At 45.4% G+C, this 18076-nt stretch overlaps 1 protein-coding gene across 2 annotated transcripts in view; it reads left to right on the forward strand.

Annotated features, from left to right (window-relative positions):
• ADGRB1 (adhesion G protein-coupled receptor B1) overlaps positions 1 to 18076 on the forward strand; it is a 263970-nt gene that overhangs the window by 218153 nt on the left and 27741 nt on the right. For both annotated transcript variants that reach the window (XM_078153784.1, XM_078153783.1), the window contains exon 24: positions 1424 to 1509. In XM_078153784.1, the coding sequence (XP_078009910.1) occupies positions 1424 to 1509 (86 nt within the window). The remainder of the gene's footprint in view (positions 1 to 1423; positions 1510 to 18076) is intronic.

Consider the following 18076-nt stretch of genomic DNA (forward strand, 5'->3'; position numbering starts at 1 on the left):
CATCTCTGTGCTCCACCAGGCTGCCTTTGGGTGCCATCCCCTCCCAAAGTTGCCTAATATCTGAGTATCTATTATATGCAAACCCATGGCTCTAGTACACTATGTGATTTAACCTGATCCCTAAAATCCCTAAAACAGGGGTTCTTGAATCTTTTTGTGTGTGATAAACTCCTTGGCAGTCTAGGGAAGCCTATGGATCCCTTCTCAGGAAATGCTTTTACATGCATAAAATAAAATACAGAGGATTACAGAAGAAATCACTTATATTGACACTGTTAGCAACAGATCAACAAAAATAAATTCACAGACCCTAGGTTGATTAGGATATCTCAGACCCCTCATACCTCATAGGGATGCTCCAGCCTCTCACCATCACTATCCCCTAGAACATTCCAGGATGCTCAAACTCTCCTAAGGGGGCCCTAGACCTGTAAGGATAGGCCAGTGTCTCACACGTCCGTGAAATGGCTGGGCCCCTACACCTGTTAGGTACTAGACCAGGGGTAGGGAGCTTGTGGCCTTAGGGCCACAAGTGGTCTCTTAGGTCCTTAAGTGCAGCCTTATGACTGAATCCAAATTTTAGAGAACAAATCCAAAAGGATTTGGATTCAGTCGAAAGGACACAGTTAAGGACCTAGAAGGTCACACGTGGCCTTAAAGCTGCAGGTTTTGCCTCACCCCTGTACTAGACCCTTCTCCTTTTTTCACCAGGGATGTCAATAAGTCCCTCCTATCCCGTAGGAAACCTTAGTCCTTCAACGCTACCCTAGGAACACCCCAGCCTCCTCAACTCCTCCTTGGGAGATTAGATGTGCTTCTTATTAACTGAGCTCCTGACATCTCTTAAGGATGGCTAAGTTCAAGGTGCTGGATCTTCTCCCCTTTCCCCCAGGGATGCCATGGGCCCTTTACACCCCATGGGGATGCCACGGTTTCTCATCTCAAGAGTTCCCCAACTCTCCTAGGAGTGCCACACGCTCTTCCCACTCCTTAGGAATGTTCTGGGTCCATTTATACTTCCTAGAGACTCCTGTGCCCCTCATACTTGAAATGGTCCTGAGCTCCTCAGAGCCCCTAGGGATGCCCTACCCGCCCATACCTTGCCCCACCCCCTGCTCCCCAGACCTGTGGCCAGCCAGGGTTTAACGACTGAAGCTTCAGGGAGCAGATCTGTGTCTCCAGCACAGTCAATATTCTGTTCGTGCCACACCAGGGCTGGTCAGTAGATGGCCTTGAGGCCTCAGGCTGAGGAATAGAGCAGAGAGGAAGCCCCCCTCCCCCGGCAGCCAAAGGGAGCCTGACACTATTCCCCCCTACCCCTGCAGGGGCTGTACCCCCAAGGGAGGGCTCAAGCAAGCAAGCTGCTGTTCCTGCCAGCCCCCTCGGGCCCTGCCAACTCGTCTCTCATTTTCTGTGCCAACAGGTGAACATGGTCATCGGGATCTTGGTTTTTAACAAACTTGTGTCCAAAGACGGGATCACAGATAAAAAGCTGAAGGAACGGGCAGGGTAGGCGGCCTCATTCTTTCCTCTGAGAAGATGAAAAAAAGTGTTTTGTTTTGTTTTGAAACATTGAAACCACACACACACACACACACACACACCCTCCAAGTCCCTGAAGACAATTTTGATTCATAACCAAGCAGCAAGATCCAAAAGCCAGAAGCAGACCATGGGGTAGAGTGGGGGTGGGGGTGGGGAAGAGACCCAGCTGGGCACCTGGCCTGCATGGGCAAATGTGGGTACAAGGGTGGCTGGGCAAAGCTGAGCTGGGCTCCCTGGGGCTCTGCGTCTCCATTTTTATTTCCTCAGCCCATCAGTGAAGATTCAGGAAACACTTAATGTGTACGAAGGAAAGTTATTGGGCAGTTTAAGTTGATGTGGCCCATTGGATGCTTTAGTAGACCTGAAATCAGGAGACCTGGTTTGAGTCCCTGATCTGACACAACTTACTTTCTAGGAGACCTTGGACAAGTCTCTATTCTCTAGTCCTCAGTTTCTCTGTAGAATTAGGGGGGGTTGATTATAGAATCTTCCAGGTTCCTCATAGCCCCATTTTTCTGTGCTAACACTTTATCAAGGGCTATATGTACTTGGACCGATCATATCATTTTTTAAAGCTACTCCTCTCCCTTTATCCTCAGGGCAAGCTTGGGGGGTAGGGTTTTTTCTTCTGCTTTACACAGTTGGAGAAGGAGACCTAGAGAAGTCCAGAGACTTGTGTGAGGTCACACAGAGAGTCCTGTGGTGGCCCAAGAAAGAGTCCTTTCTTGCTGGTATAAGGAACACACTAAAACATTCACTCTCCTGGAAAGGGAAGGGCTGGTACCTTAGCTGGCAGGTTACGGATCTCATTCTGTTGTTGACACTTGCCCCCTGGCTCCCCAGCCCCGGAGCTCCCCGGCCCCATCTCTGTTTTTTGGTGCCACTGTTTCTGTGTGTGTCCGTCTGTCTGTCTGTCCAGGAAGGTCTTTAGCATTCTGCCTGCTAGGAGGTTTGCAGCCCAGTGCCCACCTCTCCCTACCCCAAATACTCTCGCCCTTCCTCTGTCCCTCTGCCTCTCTCCTCACTCCTCTCTACCCTGCCTTCCCCCGAGCAGTTGGCAGCACTCTGCCACTCCCGCAGCCCCACACTCAGGTGGTCCACTCACTATACTTTAGCCGTTAGCCATTAGCTCCCCCTGCTCCCGGCTTTTGACCTGTGATTCTCAGCTTTCTGGCCCCTGCCTCTTCCCTCTTCCCCAAGCCCTAAGTTCTCAGCACTGATTCCTTAGTTCTCTACCCTCTGCCCTCAGCCTGTAATCCTCAGTCCTATGCCCTCAGCCCTGTGCCCTCTAGCCCCTCAGCTCTCTGCCCTCAACCTTTGACCTTTGATTCTTAGCCTTCAGTTCTCAGTCCTTTGCTCACCCTGGTCCCAGAGCCACCCTGAATGACCCTACATAGGAGGGGTGCTGGTGACTAGGATGGAAGAGTCTTGGGAGGGTGGGGGGCAACCACAGTGGCACCGCCATCTCCCATCCTGATCCTCATTCATAGGTGTGTACACACCTCCATACGTACATTCACACACATACACACGCCGATACACAGTAACATTAATAATAGCTAAGAGATACATTTCTGTATGTCTATACATATATACATATATATGGCGCTTGAAGGTTTGCAGAGGACTTTACATATACTGAATTACTTCATTTGATGGTTACAAGAAACCTATGAAACAGGTGCCATGAAAGTGCCGAAGACCCACCAGCACAAAAGGGAGTCCAGATCCCTAAGCTCAGGGTCTTCCTTGTTAGTCTATCCAATTCAATCCAATTCCACAAACATTATTAAGCGTTCACTGTACCCAACTCCCTTTGCTCCCAACTAGAAGAGAGGCAGCTAAGTAGGTCACAGCCTTTGCTGTCTATGAGCTGTGACCTAAGAGAAGGACATGATTATGATAAACCACAGTGCAAGGAAGAGGGAGATAAGTACAAAGGTGAGGTCCAGGTAACGATGTGTTATAAGCATTCTGAGGAAGGGGAGATCGTCTGGTAGAAAGGAAAGAGGGCTGGGCAGGGTATCAGAAGATCTGAGCTTGAGCTCAGTGATGGGTGAAAGGTTGTGGAAAATACTTCAAGTGAGAAAGGCACATGTTAGCCTGATTTTCAAAAGAGGGAGGAGAATGGACTCGGTAGCCCATGGGACAATGAAATGGACTTGGGTTCTTGGCAGAATTCTAGGACATGTTAGTAAAAGGATAGTTAATGAACTTCTAGAAAAGGAAGCAGTGATCAAAAAGAATCACCATGACTGTATCAGTCAGTCAATCAATGTGCCTTTATTAAGCACCTGCCATGTACCAATATACTGGATGAAGAGCTGCTGTTGGAATCCGGAAGACCTGTGTTTACATCTCACTGTGGCCACATCCTGACTGGGTGGCCTTGGGTGAGTCCCCTAACCTCTCAACATCACAGGCAACTTAATAGTCACCAAGAAGGGGAATATCTACATTGGTAGAGGAAGCTTCTCAGTGGGTGCTCTCTACATTGACAGAATCCGAGGTATGCTTTAAAAAAAGTTTCCAGGCCACCATGGCAGGTCTGTGCCAAGTTATAAATACAAAAATGAAGCTGTCTTCTCAAGGAGTTCATATTGTAATGGGGATAGTACCATATACATATAATTATATTCAAAATAAATACAGTGGCGGGGTGGGGCGGAGTCTGGAAACACTAGCAGCTAGGGGAATCGGGAAAGGCCTCAGGTAGAATGTGCTCCTTGAACCAAAATTTAAAGAAACTAGAGATTTCCAGGCTTCAGGGACAATCTCTACAAAGGGACAGAAGAGGGAATTTCATGCAGGAGGAACTAAAGGTCAGTTTGGCTATATAGGACAGCAATGTATGTGTGTGTATATCTAAGTCTAGATATACACACATATATCTATATATGTATACATGTATGTGAATATGTACAAATAAGGCTAGAAAAAGTTATATATAGATGTATACATACATACACATGTATGTACACATGTACAACCTGTGTGTATATATACACATAGATATATACCTATATGTACACATGCACAACCTGTCTGTATACATACACATATGTGTACATACATACATATACACATGTGTGTATACGTACATGCACACACATAATAGAAAGGTAAGTTGGAGCCAAATAAAGGAGTTTACATTTGACCTTAGAGGTAATGGGGAGCTCCTAGAATTTATTGGACAGGTGATTGACATGACCAGGTCTGTGTTTTAGGAAAATTACCAGGAGCAGATTGTGCTACACTAACCTTTCTTTCAAATTAGATCAAAGGATTTGGCAGGTCAAGGAAATGTTGCGGACAACATTTACTCAGATTTTAGCAAAGTATTTAATAAAGAATTACATGCTATTCTTGTGGAAAGGGTGAAGATGTGTGGTCTAGGTAATAGTTCAGTTAATTGGGTTCAGATCTGGTTGGATGTCCAGTGACTTGGGTAGCCATTCATGGTCCAAAACAAAAAAGGTTGGAGGTCTCCTGGGATCTGTGCTGCTTAACCTTTTTAAAACAATTAATGATTTGAGTAAGAGATCATACTTGCATGTGACATAGAGCTGGGAAGAATAGTCCAGACACTGGCTGGTGGAGTCAGGAATCAAAGAAAATCTTCACAGGCTGGAATATTGTCCTGAGTCTAATGTAATGAAAATGAATAAAGGATAGATGCAAGAGCTGGTTCTTGGGTTCGAGAAATCAACTCCAGAAACATAAGACTGTTAGCAGCAGTTGGTCTTTTTTGTCTGAATGAGATCAGGGGATTTTAGAGGACCACAGGCTCAAAATGAGACAAGAGTAGGATATGGCAGGCAAGAAGTATAATCTGAAGCTGCATCAAGTGTGGAATGGTGTCCAGAATAAAGGAGGCGAGAGCTCCCTTGGCATCTGCCCCTTTTCTGGAGTTCCGTATTCATTCCTGACCGCCATATTTTAGGAAGCCCATCGTTGAGTTGGGTCAAGCCAAGAAGGAGGCAACAGGCTGTTGGCTGTTGAAGGGTTTTGAGTTCATGCCAGAGGAGGATGCCTTGAAGAAACTGGGAAAGTTAATAGTTTTTTACTCGTTGTACTGGAACAAAAAAGGAGCCAGGAGCAATTAGGAGCAAGGCAAGAAGTTGTCGATGTATACATCAAGGCTCAATGTCAGGAAGAACTCTTAAAGAATTAGATCTGTCCCGGAGTGGAATGGGCTGCCTCGGGACTGGACAGGGTGGGATGCCCATACCTGGAGGTCCTGAAGTAAAGGAGCTGCCTGACTCTTACCCTCATCACCTGTGTGACCTTGTTGCAAAGCCCTTCTGTTTAAAGTGATAGTGGAGGAGATGATCCCTCTGGTCACGTCTGTCCCTAAAGCTAGTAATCCTTTGACCTTTATCTGGAGCCAGAGGAATGTGAAGAAAGGCTTCTAGAAGAGATGGCCCCCACGTGGGGCAGGGAGGGAAGGTGGTGACTACAGCAGATGGATGCGAGGTGGGCCAGGAGCTTCTGTGTCTTTAGTACTATCTATATTTCTCTCTGGGCAGGTGGGTGGTGCAGTGGATAGAATGCTTGACTTGGACTCAGGAAGACTCATCTGCTTGAGTTCAGATCTGGTCTCAGGCTCTTGTTACTGTATGACCTTGGGCAAGTCACTTCACCCTGTCTGCCTCAGTTTCCTCATCTGTAAAATGAGCTGGAGAAGGAAATGGCAAACCAGCATCTCTGCCAAGAAAACTCTGCATGGGGTCACAGAGTTGTAGGTGACTAAAAAAATGACTGAACAAAAAGTATCTCCCCCTCTCTCCCCCTCAGTGCTGTCCGGATTCTCTTGGCTTCAGTCCAGACACCCTCTTCCTTCACTCAGCTCTTCCGAGACAGGGAGCAGTTTTCCCCCCAAAAGAGAGTTAATAGAAATAATAATAGCTGACATTTAGATAGCATTTTTAAAGGATTTTTAAAAATTTTACTTTTTAAAAATTCTGAATGTCACAACCACCACCCCCCCCCCAAACAGTCTATACGTTGATGTAGCATTTCAAAGTCTGCGAAATACTTAACACACATTATCTTCCTGGAGCCCCATAACAGTTCTATAAGGCATTATCTCCATTTTGCAGATGAGGCAATGACAGCTCAGGAAAGTTAATTGACTTATCCACAGTCACACATTCATTATGAAGTGGGCCCAGGACTCCCATCTTCCTGACTCTAATTCCAGAAACTTCTCTCATCTGTGGTGTTGCTCATCAAGGAAAGTTGGGGAAATAAATGATGATATAACCCAGCTCTCACCCCTCTAGCACTTTAAGGTTTCAAAGCACTTTCCTCATGGCAGTGCTGGAAAGTAGGGCATGCAAGGACCCTCATCCCTATTTTACAGATGGGGATAGTATTGAACCTCTATTGATACCTTCCTCTAGTGATTATCATCATGGCATATGTGTGTCCCAGGGGCTTTACCCTCATGAGTAAATTGGTGGGTGATTTACCCACCATAGTTTCTAGGGGCCCTCAGAAGCTATGCCAGTGGAACATAAGCCCCAGGGAGGCTTGGAGCTCAGGCACATCTGAGTGGAATCTGTGCCTTCCATGTTGCATGAGAACCTAGAGTCTAAAGTAGGAGAGAAACTTAGAGGTTATCTCATCCAACCCTCATTTTATACATCAGGAAACTGAAACCCAGAGGGAGTGACTTGGGCAAGGGCATACAGCTAGTGAGAACCAGGATTCATACCCATATTTTCTGCTTCTGAATCCAGTATTCTTCCCATTACACCAGATAACTGGCCTTGCAGAGTGAGGAGAAGCATATCATGGGAAGGTTGGTCACCAGGGGATAAAGTTAGCTACTCCTCTGCTAAGGTGGAGGAAGTACTCATGCCAATCGATGTCTTCAGGAAGCCTTGAAGAATTCTAGTATTTGCAGAGGAAGAAAATGAATCTAGATGGACTATCGCTAGGTCACTCAACTATTATGGCTTGGAGCTGGGATTCAAACCCAGATCTTTTGATCTCCCAACCAAGACCAGGCATGTCTTGGGGCAGCTAGGTAGAACAGTGAGTGGGGCACAGGGTCTGGAATCAGGAAGACTTGAGTTCAAATCCAGATTCAGATACTCAGTAGCTGTGTGACCCTGGGCAAAATCACTTAATCTCAGCCTGCCTCAGTTTCCTCATCTCTAAAATGGGGATCATAATAGCACCTACCTCCCAGGGCTGTTGTGAGGATCAAATGAGATAATGATTATAAAGATCATAACAGTGCCTGGAACATAGTAGGTGCCATATGAATGTTAGCTATTATTATTATTATTACCAGGCCTTTTTATTTTCTTTCCTACTACACCAGTCTTGAGTTCTATAGCCTGCGAATTTTCTCCTAAAGATTTCCTTTGTCTAGCACCCTTTCCATGGCTAATAATAATGACAGTAGCTAATGTTTACATATCAGTTTAAGGTTAAGTGTTTTACAAACTTTATCTCATTCCAGCTTCGTGACAGCCCTGGAGGGTAAGTGCTGTTATCATCCATTAACTTGGTGGATGAGGATATTAAGTCTCAGAAAGAATGTTACCTGTATAAGGTCACACAGTCACTAAGTATCAGATTAACCAACCCTACGTCCCTCTGCCATTGGCCTTCTTGCCACCACTTCCTGGCCTCTGACATCCAGATGACTTCAGCTTCTTTTCCATTTCCAGCCCACTCATCTGCCAACTTCTATAATATAAGAGCCCAGGATTTGGCTTTAGAAGCCCTGCGTTCAAATCCTGAATGTGCTTCCTCTACATACAACCTTTATGACCTTGGACAAATCACCTAAGTCATGAAAAACAATTATTAGTGACTCTCCCAATTTTTTTTGACTCTCCCGATTTTACAGCTAGGAAAACTGAGACCCAGAGAAATGATATGATTTGCCCACTTCACCACAGAGACAACATGGTATCATGGAAACCGTCAGGAGATCTTAATTCAAGTCTTGAGTATGATATTGTCTCACTTTGTGACTTTGGGCAAGTCCCTTCCTTAGCTCAGTTTCCTCCTCTGTAAAATAAGGTGAGGGGAAGAGATGATTTGCAACATTTCTCTGAACTCTGGAATCTTATGGACATTGAGCTGGGCTCCATCCAAGTTGATGAATTTTAATAAAATCATAGATTTAGAGCCAAAAGAGACCTCAAAGTACATCTAGTGGGAAACTAAGGTACCCAGATCCATCCAGCTGGTAGCTAGCAGAAAGCAAATTCAACCCTGTGTCCTCTGGTTCCACATCTAGTCATTTCGAAGTGGAGGAAGCTGAGAATATTGCGGTGAAGTGTCTTACTCAAAGTCATACAGAGATGGCATTTGAATGCAGGTCTCCTGACCACGAATCCAGTGGTCTTTCTGTTAGACCCCATTGCCTTCTCTAAGGTCCTTTGCAGATCAAAATCCTATATTTTGGGGTCCTTCTAGGGAGTAAGGAGTCATTATTGTATCCCAGAAAGAGTCAGGAGAAAGCTTTGACTTTGCCACTGATCACTGTATGAGACTTTGGGCAAGTCACGTAACCTCTGAATTACAATTTCTTTGTCTGAAAAATGGCACAACCCTAGGAAAGTTAGTGGACTAGTCATTTCATCTTACCAAACCAATATTGTTCTAGCTCTAAGCCCCCAACAATGTTTACAATTTCCTATCCATATCACACAAACCAAACCAGGTATGATTTCAAGCAATATACCAATAATAAGGAAAGGGTATTTCTTCACAAGGGGCAGCTAGGTGGCACAGTAGATTAAGCACAGGGCCACAAGTCAGAAAGACTCATCTTCCTGAGTTCAAATCCGGCCTCAGACACTTACTAGCTATGTGACCCTGGACAAGTCACTTAACCCTGTTTGCCTCAGTTTCCTCATCTATAAAATGAACTGGAGAAGGAAATGGAAAACTACTCCGGTATCTCTGACAAGAAAATCCCAAATGGGGTCACAGAGACAAAACTGAACAACAATAACAACAAAAAATTCTACTCACTTGTGCACGCACTCGCGCGCGTGCACACACACACACACACACACACACACCACCCCACCCTACACTTTTTCACATATAGCAATTATAGAAGCAGTGTCTGGCAAAGACCACAGAGTCTCAATAGCCTCAAGGATTGTAGGAATTAGAATATGTATGTGTACTATGACCTCGAAGGGTGGTTGTGAGAAAATTGACCTTAGAGTATATCACTGAATACTCTGTGCCTTAGTTTCCTTCTCTGCTGAATAGATGATAATAGAAGTATAAGACCTGCCTCAAGCAGGGTTGGGTTGGGGTGGTTTGAGGAAATCATTTCTACAAAGAGCTATGTGGGTGTAGTGTTCATTAGTATTTAGCCCAGGACTTTGACCAGAGTGTAGGCTCTGGAATAGTCTGTCAGATGAGTATAACATGAATAGGTAGTGTTTACAAAGCACTTTACAAGTATTACGTCATTTGATCTTCACAACATCCTTGGGAGATAGGCGCTGTTATTATCCCCTTTTCACAGACAAGGAAACTGAAGCAGACTGAGGATAAATGACATGCCTCAAGTCACACACTGTAAGTGTCTAAGGCCAGATTGGAACTCAGGCCACCTACAAGGCCAGCTATCCATTGCACCTCTAGGTATGTCTGTGTATTCACCCCCAGGCTCATACTCAGTTTCTATGTATCATTAAGAGGAGCATGAACAGGCTGGAGCAGGTCCAGAGAAAAGTACCTAGGATGGTGAAGGCAGGTCATACTGAGAATAGGTTAAAGGAAGTGGGAATGTTTAACCTGGAGAAGAGAAAACTCAGGGATCAGAAGATGAGGGTGGATTGGCAGGGAGAGGGTGGGGAGATGTACTAGCTGTTTTCAAGTGTGTGAAGGACTGTCATGGGCGAGAGGAATTAGCCTTGTTCTGCTTGGCCCCAGAAGGGCAGAACAGGTATGGAGAGAAAGGGGAAGAGTTGTTAGCATAGCTCCCAGTGTTTGCTGCATCACTTCAAATAAGTCACTTCATTTCTCTGACCTCCTGTTTCCTCCATCTGACAAGTTACAAGGAGACAACTCTAATCTCTAAGAACCAAATTCTTTCTTCTAAAAGTTAGAGCTGTCCAGCAATGGAATGGGCTGACCCTGAAAAGAGTGACTTACTCTTACTGGAGGGGTTGAAGTGGAAATTCTATTGCCTGTTTGGGAAGATAGAGTTTCAGCATAGACTGTTAGGACAGGGATGGACTTTAGAGGTCAACAAGGTCAATCTCAGGCAGCTACGTGGCTCAGTAGATAGAACGCTGGCCCTGGAATCAGGAGGACCCGAGTTCAAATGTGGTCTCAGACACTATTAGCTGTGTGACCCTGGACAAGTCACTTAACCCTGCTTGCCTCAGTTTCCTCATCTGTAAAAATGAGCTAGAGAAGGAAATGGCAAACCACTCCGGTATCTTTGCCAAGAAAACCCCAAATGGGGTCGTAGAGAGTCAGATATGACTGAAATGACTCAAAAGCAAGGCCAGTTTCTTTCCTTTAGAGCTGAGTAAATTGAGGGACAAAAGTAGAAGCGATTTGCCCAAGACCACATAGTAGGTAGTAAGTGGCATATAGAACCAGGTAAATGTTTAACAACTGGCAGAGGGGTGGTGTACCACACATACCTTAAATTTTAACCTCCATTATTAAAATTTTCTCCATCACTTTCTTAAGTCTAGAACAGTAGTGTCAAACTCAAGTAGAAACAAGGGTCACTAAATGTACATAGGGATCCCTGCCACGTATTGACTAAGAAACCCATAGTAACATTACCTATCACATTATCTGTGTTTTATTATATTGGTATTTATTTTGTTAAATATCTCCCAATTACATTTTAATCTGGTTCAGCTGCACTAGGAAAGATGGGGGGCGCTGCTGGTATTTGACACATCTGGTCTAGACAATCAACAAAGCAATAAGTCAAGCCCTGATTAGTAGCATTTGCTTATTTCAGACGTGTAAATGCTCACACTGAAAATTTAACAATCAGCTCTTGCTAACTGGTGTGAGCCAGCATCAGCATGCCATTGGATAGAGAGCTCAGGTCTCATGACTCCCATTATGGGGTGCGCTTTCCACTGACCCGCCCTGTCTTTTGGAAAGGCAAGCCCTAGATCAGGAAGGATTGAACCTTAAGCCCCTCCCTGACTGACATTCTTGAGTTTACTCCTATACGCATAGAGGCATGCTCAAACAGGTGCGTTGCTAGTTATAGATAGACCTGTAAGCAAATAGCTGTTCACACTCCCCTCAGTCCATCCATCAGTCACCGAGTCTATACTGAGCCTCGTTAGGCTGAACTCTGTTACATGCATGGCACTGTGCTTGGGGAGGTCAGAGTCTACATGCACATGGACAAATACACACACACACACACACACACACACACACACACACACATACACACAGACCCTAGCACACAGGTATATGCAAACATACACAGATACGTGGATGTGCAGATCTAGACCCGTTTTCCCCCCACCCTCATAACTATAGGTACCCAGATAATCATAGAGACACACACACAAACTCCCAGGTCCTGCAGGCCTCCTAACCTTTCTCTGATTTAAAAGCTGAACACAAAATCCCACCAAGTCTCCCCTCCTCCCCCCCATCATGAGATCTGCAGATAGCCAGTGAGATCCAGTGTCATAGGATCCCCTCCAACACAGCCCCCCCACCCCCACCCCCACCCCCATCATCAGCCCTGACATACTTTGCCCTCTCCCCCCTCCCAGGATTGCTGCCAGTCAGGAGTCAGGCATAAGAGCTGGGGTTCCAATATCACCCTCCCCAAAGTCTCAGAGCAGGCCTGGGCCAGGGACTCTGCTGGGAGACATCCCACTACTCTGTGCTTGTGAACTTTATCCTATATTCCTTCTCCTCCCCTGCCTCCTTCCTTCCCTCCCTGGTTCACCCTTCCCCCTATCCCCTAGACTTTCCTTCCCTTATAAGTTTGGGGTTCTTTTCCTCTTTTCTTCCTTAGTCCCCTTTTCTTTTGTGTTCTGAGAGCAAAAGGTATTTGGTTTTATTTCAGTCTTTGATTTCACTTCCAGTCAGATGGCAGTGCCCCTGTATGGTCTGGCCTTGAAATGTGCCAAGTGCGGAGTGGTTTCTGCGGCCCAAGAGACAGCGGCCACCACCAGTAATGCCATGTTAGTGCAGCCCCTTCCGCCTCTCCGCACCTCACCTCCCACCTCGCTTACCCCTCCCCTTCTTATGAAGTCCCCATCTGCCCTTCCTGCCTCCTCTCACCCACCTCCTGGAATTTTTTCCTTCCTTCCTTCCTTCCTGCTTCCCTCCATCTTTTGCCTTGGCTCTTCCTTTCTGTCCTCCTCCCCTTCAACCTTGGGTTTTCTGAGGGCAAGGGAAGTGTCTGGAGTCGGTCAGTCTGTGCCCAAGGCCAGGGCTCAGTCAGTGATCAGATTCAGGATATAGTCTTTTGGTAGGGTCAGTGTTCAGGTGTAGGGTCCTGTATCTAGTCAGAGTTAGGGTTCCATTTGTGTTCAGGCTTTGGGCTTGGTGTGTCTTCATGGTTAGAGTTTGGTCTGTATTCATGATTAAGTCTCAGCCTGTGGTCAGGTTTGGGGATTAGCCTGTGGAGGGTCAGGGTTCAGTCTCCAGCCAAGGTCAAGTCTGTGTCTGTGACCAGGATCTGGGTTCAGCCTGTGGTCAAGCTCTGGTCTCTGTCTGTGACTGGGCTGAGGTTCAAGTTGGGGCTTGAGATTAAGGGATCAGTCTGGGCCCATAGAAGAGAATCTTCTTAAAAGGAGTAATTGAGTCTGTAAGATGAGGAAGGTTTCATGAGATAATCCTGGGCTCCCTTCCTGATCTAAATCCTATGATCCTATGGCCCACACATGTTCAGGGCCCTATACTCATTGCTAAAAGATGAAAAATAATACACGCTCTTTCAGGGTTCAATAGTCTTGCTAATAGATCACTGTAGTTCTGACTTTTACATCTGGAATAGTCAGGGAAAGCTTCCAGGAGGTGGGGCTGATTGGGCCTTGAGGGAAATACAGGATTCAAGCAGGGAATAAGAGGAGGGCCCACCCCTCACAAGATGAAGGACTGAGCCTAGCGTATGTAAGAGACCAGCCTGCTGGGGACAGGAGGAGGCACATGGGGGTATTGGAAACACCAAAGGCCTTTGAGCCGGAGAATAAGAGGGCCCCAAGGGCACCTAGGACAGAAACAAGTGAAGCAAAAAGAACCAATACTTGGAAACTGAATCAGGTTGAGGATGGGGCGTGCTATGAGAGAGTACAATTAGACTGATGCAGGACTGATCTAATGGCCCAACGCAAGTGGTCATTAATGGCTCCCTTGGTCTTCCAGGTGAAAGAAATACTCATTGTCAGAGGGCCCTGGCTGCGGCCTGAGATTCTCCATTGTTTAATCTCTAAATCAGTTGGAGCATTTACTGTCTGTTAGGTGTGAAGGGAAGGGGGAGATGCAGGGAAGGGAAGGGAAGGGAACAGAGATCAGCAGTAATACCTGGTCCTTATATAGCACTGTCCTATAATAAAATGTATTTTCTGCACTAATAATAGCACATAAGCATGACTCCATTTGTTCCTCATGACATCCCTTATGGGTAGGTAGTGTGTTATAATTATCCACATTTTGTAAGTGGAGAAACAGGGGTCAGAATAGGGAAATATTCTGCCCAAGGCCACTCTGTTACTAAGTAAGATCTGTCATTGATTTACTGTTTGACTTTGGACAAGTCATTTTCTAGCCTCAATTCCCTGCTTGTAAAAAAATGAATAAATAAATGAACATAGAAAGCACTTACTATGTGCTAAGCACTGAGGAATATAAATAGAAAAAATGAGAAGGTTTCTATTCTCAAGGAGCTCATATTCTAGGGAGAGACAACACATAAAAGAAAATTCAAGTTCAAGGCAGAAAAGAAAGGCCCAGAAGTCCTAATGTTTCTGCAGAGGTCCTTAGCTCATACATTTGTTTAAGTGGCAGTGCTGAGAATCTACAGAGGATATCGGTGGGGCAGATGGTAAGGCCTGGAGGATCTGCGGAGGCCAGGATGGGGCAGATGGTAACCATCCATCTCACTGGAAGGAACAGAGTTGGGGACTCCTGCTGTGCACTCAGGATGGCAGGATTTCCACTGGTACTTGCCTCCTCCCTTTCCAGATAGGTTCTGGAACCAGCTGTAGTTGGGTAGGGTTCTGGGCTTCATTTTTTTTCATCTATAAAATAAAATTTCTTCCAAGGGATTGGAAGAGATGGTCTCTAAGGCTTTTCTAGCTCTCAATCTGTGATTCCCATGCCCTGTGGTCCCTTCACGCTCTAAGTCCTGAGATCTTGTGCCTCCTGAGGACTCAGGGGTCTCAACTTTTTGAGATACATTAGGGAGTTGCACATTTTCCCTTCAACTTTTTTCTTTGAATCACTGGATTGACATAGACCTGGAAAGGCCCTTGAAGAACATCTAATCCAACCTCTACAGATGAGGAAGTGAAGATCAGGAAGTGAAGTGATTGGCCAGAGATCATACAGGTAGTAAGTGGCAGATCCAGGGTTTGGACCAAGGTCCTCTGGCTAGGTGGTTCAGTGGGTAGAGCACCATGCCTGGAGTCAGGAAGACCAGAATTCAAATTTGGCTTTAGACATTTGCTAGCTGTGTGACCCTGGACAAGTCATTTAACCCTGTTTGCCTCAGTTTCCTCATCTGTAAAATGAACTGGAGGAGGAAATAGCAAGCCACTCCAGTATCTTTGCCAAGAAAATCCCAAATGGGGTCACAAAGAGTTGGACATGACTGAAAATGACTGAACAACCACCTCTGGCTTTGAATTCAGCACTGTCTCCATTGCACATTTGCTATGAAGTTGCTGGGCCTGGGTCTGGAATTGTCAAAATGATAGTAATTTCTAGTCCCCCAGGTTGTGGCCATGGTGAAAGCCTTAGTTAGGTCTTAAACAGCTGATGACATTGTGGCAGAACCCTCCTAAAGGTTCGTAGTCCAACATTAACCCTCTGGGCAAGTGAATCATGAAGGCACAAGACAGTTAAAGAATTATTGAGTTCTTCCTATGCCAATACTACCCCCACCCCACCTGCATCATCGTCATTAGCATTATCATTAGCATTTTCAATATGCTTTCCCCACAGTAGGTAAAGTAGGGAGAATACAAATATTATTGCCCCAATTTCATAGAGGGAGAAACTGAGTCCCAGAGAGTGAAAGAGACTGGCCCAAGGTGATACAGCCACAACATTTAAGAGGCAGCATGGTACAGTGGAAAGGATCCAAAACCTGGAGTCAAAAGACTTGGATTTGAATCCTGCCTCTGGGACTTACTAATTATATGACTGTTGACAAATCTTTTAATCTCTCAGCCTCAGTTTACTGATTGGTAAAATAGGTATAATGATATTTATAGCACAGGGTTCTTAGGAGGTTCCCATGAGATAAAGCTTCTGGGAAACTTTATACATGTTAAAGTTCTATATAAATGTCAGCTATTATGATTAATAATAATAATATCATTATCGTTATATAGCAGATGTAGGGCTGAAGCCCGGGTCCTCTGACTCTGAATCCAGGACTCATTTCACTAAACCCTGAGAGATGCTTAGGAAGCCGGGGAGGAAAAGGTCGGGAGAACTCAGGAGAGACAAGGCCAGAGAGAGAGTCTGGACATTATCTCTTCATCTAGTTCTTTCTAAGCCATCCTAGAGCTTCCGCCTGGGAGACAACGCGGGCATCCTGCCTGGTAACCAAGCAGAGGCTGTGAACGCTGATGTCAGCAGCTGGTGGTGGGACAGGGTGGTTAGGGACAGGGCGGGGCAGGGAGCTGATGTCACCAGGGCCACAGCTTCCCTTTCTGTGCTAGCCAGTTCTGTTCACAGAGAAAAAAAAAAGGTGTTTCTGTCTACAAACTATGCCCTACCCCTGATCACAGACGCAGACCTGATTTTAGTCATTGACTGAGCCCTAACCCTGGTCATAGACTGAAGAACCCAAACCCTAGTCCTAGGCTGAGCCTTAACTTTGGTCCCAGACTGAGCCCTGAGACCGGGCCCTAACTCTATTGAGAGCCTGAGGTCTGACCCTCAGCACAGATTGAACTTTAACCTTGGCTCTAGACCAGGGCTTCTTAACCATTTTTGTGTGGATAGAGCACTGGCCCTGAAGTCAGGAGGACCTCCGTTCAAATCCTGGCCTCAGACCAAACACTTGACACTTACCAGCTATGTGACCCTGGGCAAATCACTTAACCCCAATTGCCTAAATAATAATAATAACAATAATAATAATTCAATCAATCATTAAACATTTATTAAGCACCTACTGTGGTCTAGGTACTGTGCTAAGTGCTGGAAATACAAAAAAAGAGGCAAAAGACTTCCCTCAAGGAGTAAACTCAAAGAGTTTACAATCTAATAGAGTAAACAATTACAATCTGATTGAAAGAAATACTTCATGTCAATTAGCGGTTAATGAAAATGCTTATGCACTGAAGCTGACCCTGTCTCTAAACAGTGCTCTAGTCCTGTGCATAGGCTGAGTTCTAAACAGAATCAGAGTGAGTATGCATGGATGGTTCAACACATCCCACTTCCCTTACTAGAAACAGCTTAGAGCCCCTACCTGCTGATGTGGTTTGGGGATCTGCATTTTATTCATGAAATTTGGCATATATTGGTGGGTCTCTATGAATCCTTAGTCCCTATGTCAAAGGAGAGGTAGTGCCAACAATTATCCAAATCAAAACCGGTGCATAAGAAAAAGACCTTCCAATGATTTTATATTTGTAAGAATTTGCCAACATTAACAGTCAAATCAAAAGGCTAATTTATCCAGTTTCCACTTCTGCTAAAATCCCGTTAGTGTGATAGGATTCAGAGGATTGAGGAAATATGGCCTATACCCTCAATGAGACCTAAATTTCTTGGGTCCCTCCCTCAGGGAGTCTCTACTCTGATAAGAGAGAGAACACCTACCCTCTGGAACATCCAAGATGTAGGCTCACTTACAAAATAACAAACAAACTAATACAGCATTTAGTAAACTGAGTCCCCACTTATATCTCTAGCTCAACTAGAAAGATACAGAGAGTGAGGTTGGAGATCGAGGCAGCCAACAAGGAAGGAGGCACCCCAGAGGTGGGGATGAAGGTGGGATGTCATTATCCCCAGCCCCAGACCGGACTTTACTTCAGGTAGTGTGGTCTACTGGGTAGGGCTCTGTACTTTGTCAGGGGACAATGCCTTCAATCCCAGCTCTCACACTAACTCTGGCAAATTATGTTTCCTCTCTGGGATTTGGTTTCTTCTGTAAAAAGGAGAGCAGGGGGAAGAACAAACCTCCTACTACCTACCCTAAAGTAATCTAGAAATGGGAATGTTTTATTAAACCAAGATTTTAAGGTGGGAGAAGTGGGAAGGGCGCTTTAAATTCTGTCACTGTTTCCATGAAGGACTTGCTCTGTCTTGCCCTTGGAGACCCTTAGAGGGTCTTGGCAGAGAGAGG

Source organism: Phascolarctos cinereus, unplaced genomic scaffold (genome assembly GCF_003287225.1).
Source record: "Phascolarctos cinereus isolate Bilbo 61053 unplaced genomic scaffold, phaCin_HiC Scaffold_4;HRSCAF=312, whole genome shotgun sequence".
Taxonomy (NCBI): Eukaryota; Metazoa; Chordata; class Mammalia; order Diprotodontia; family Phascolarctidae; genus Phascolarctos; species Phascolarctos cinereus.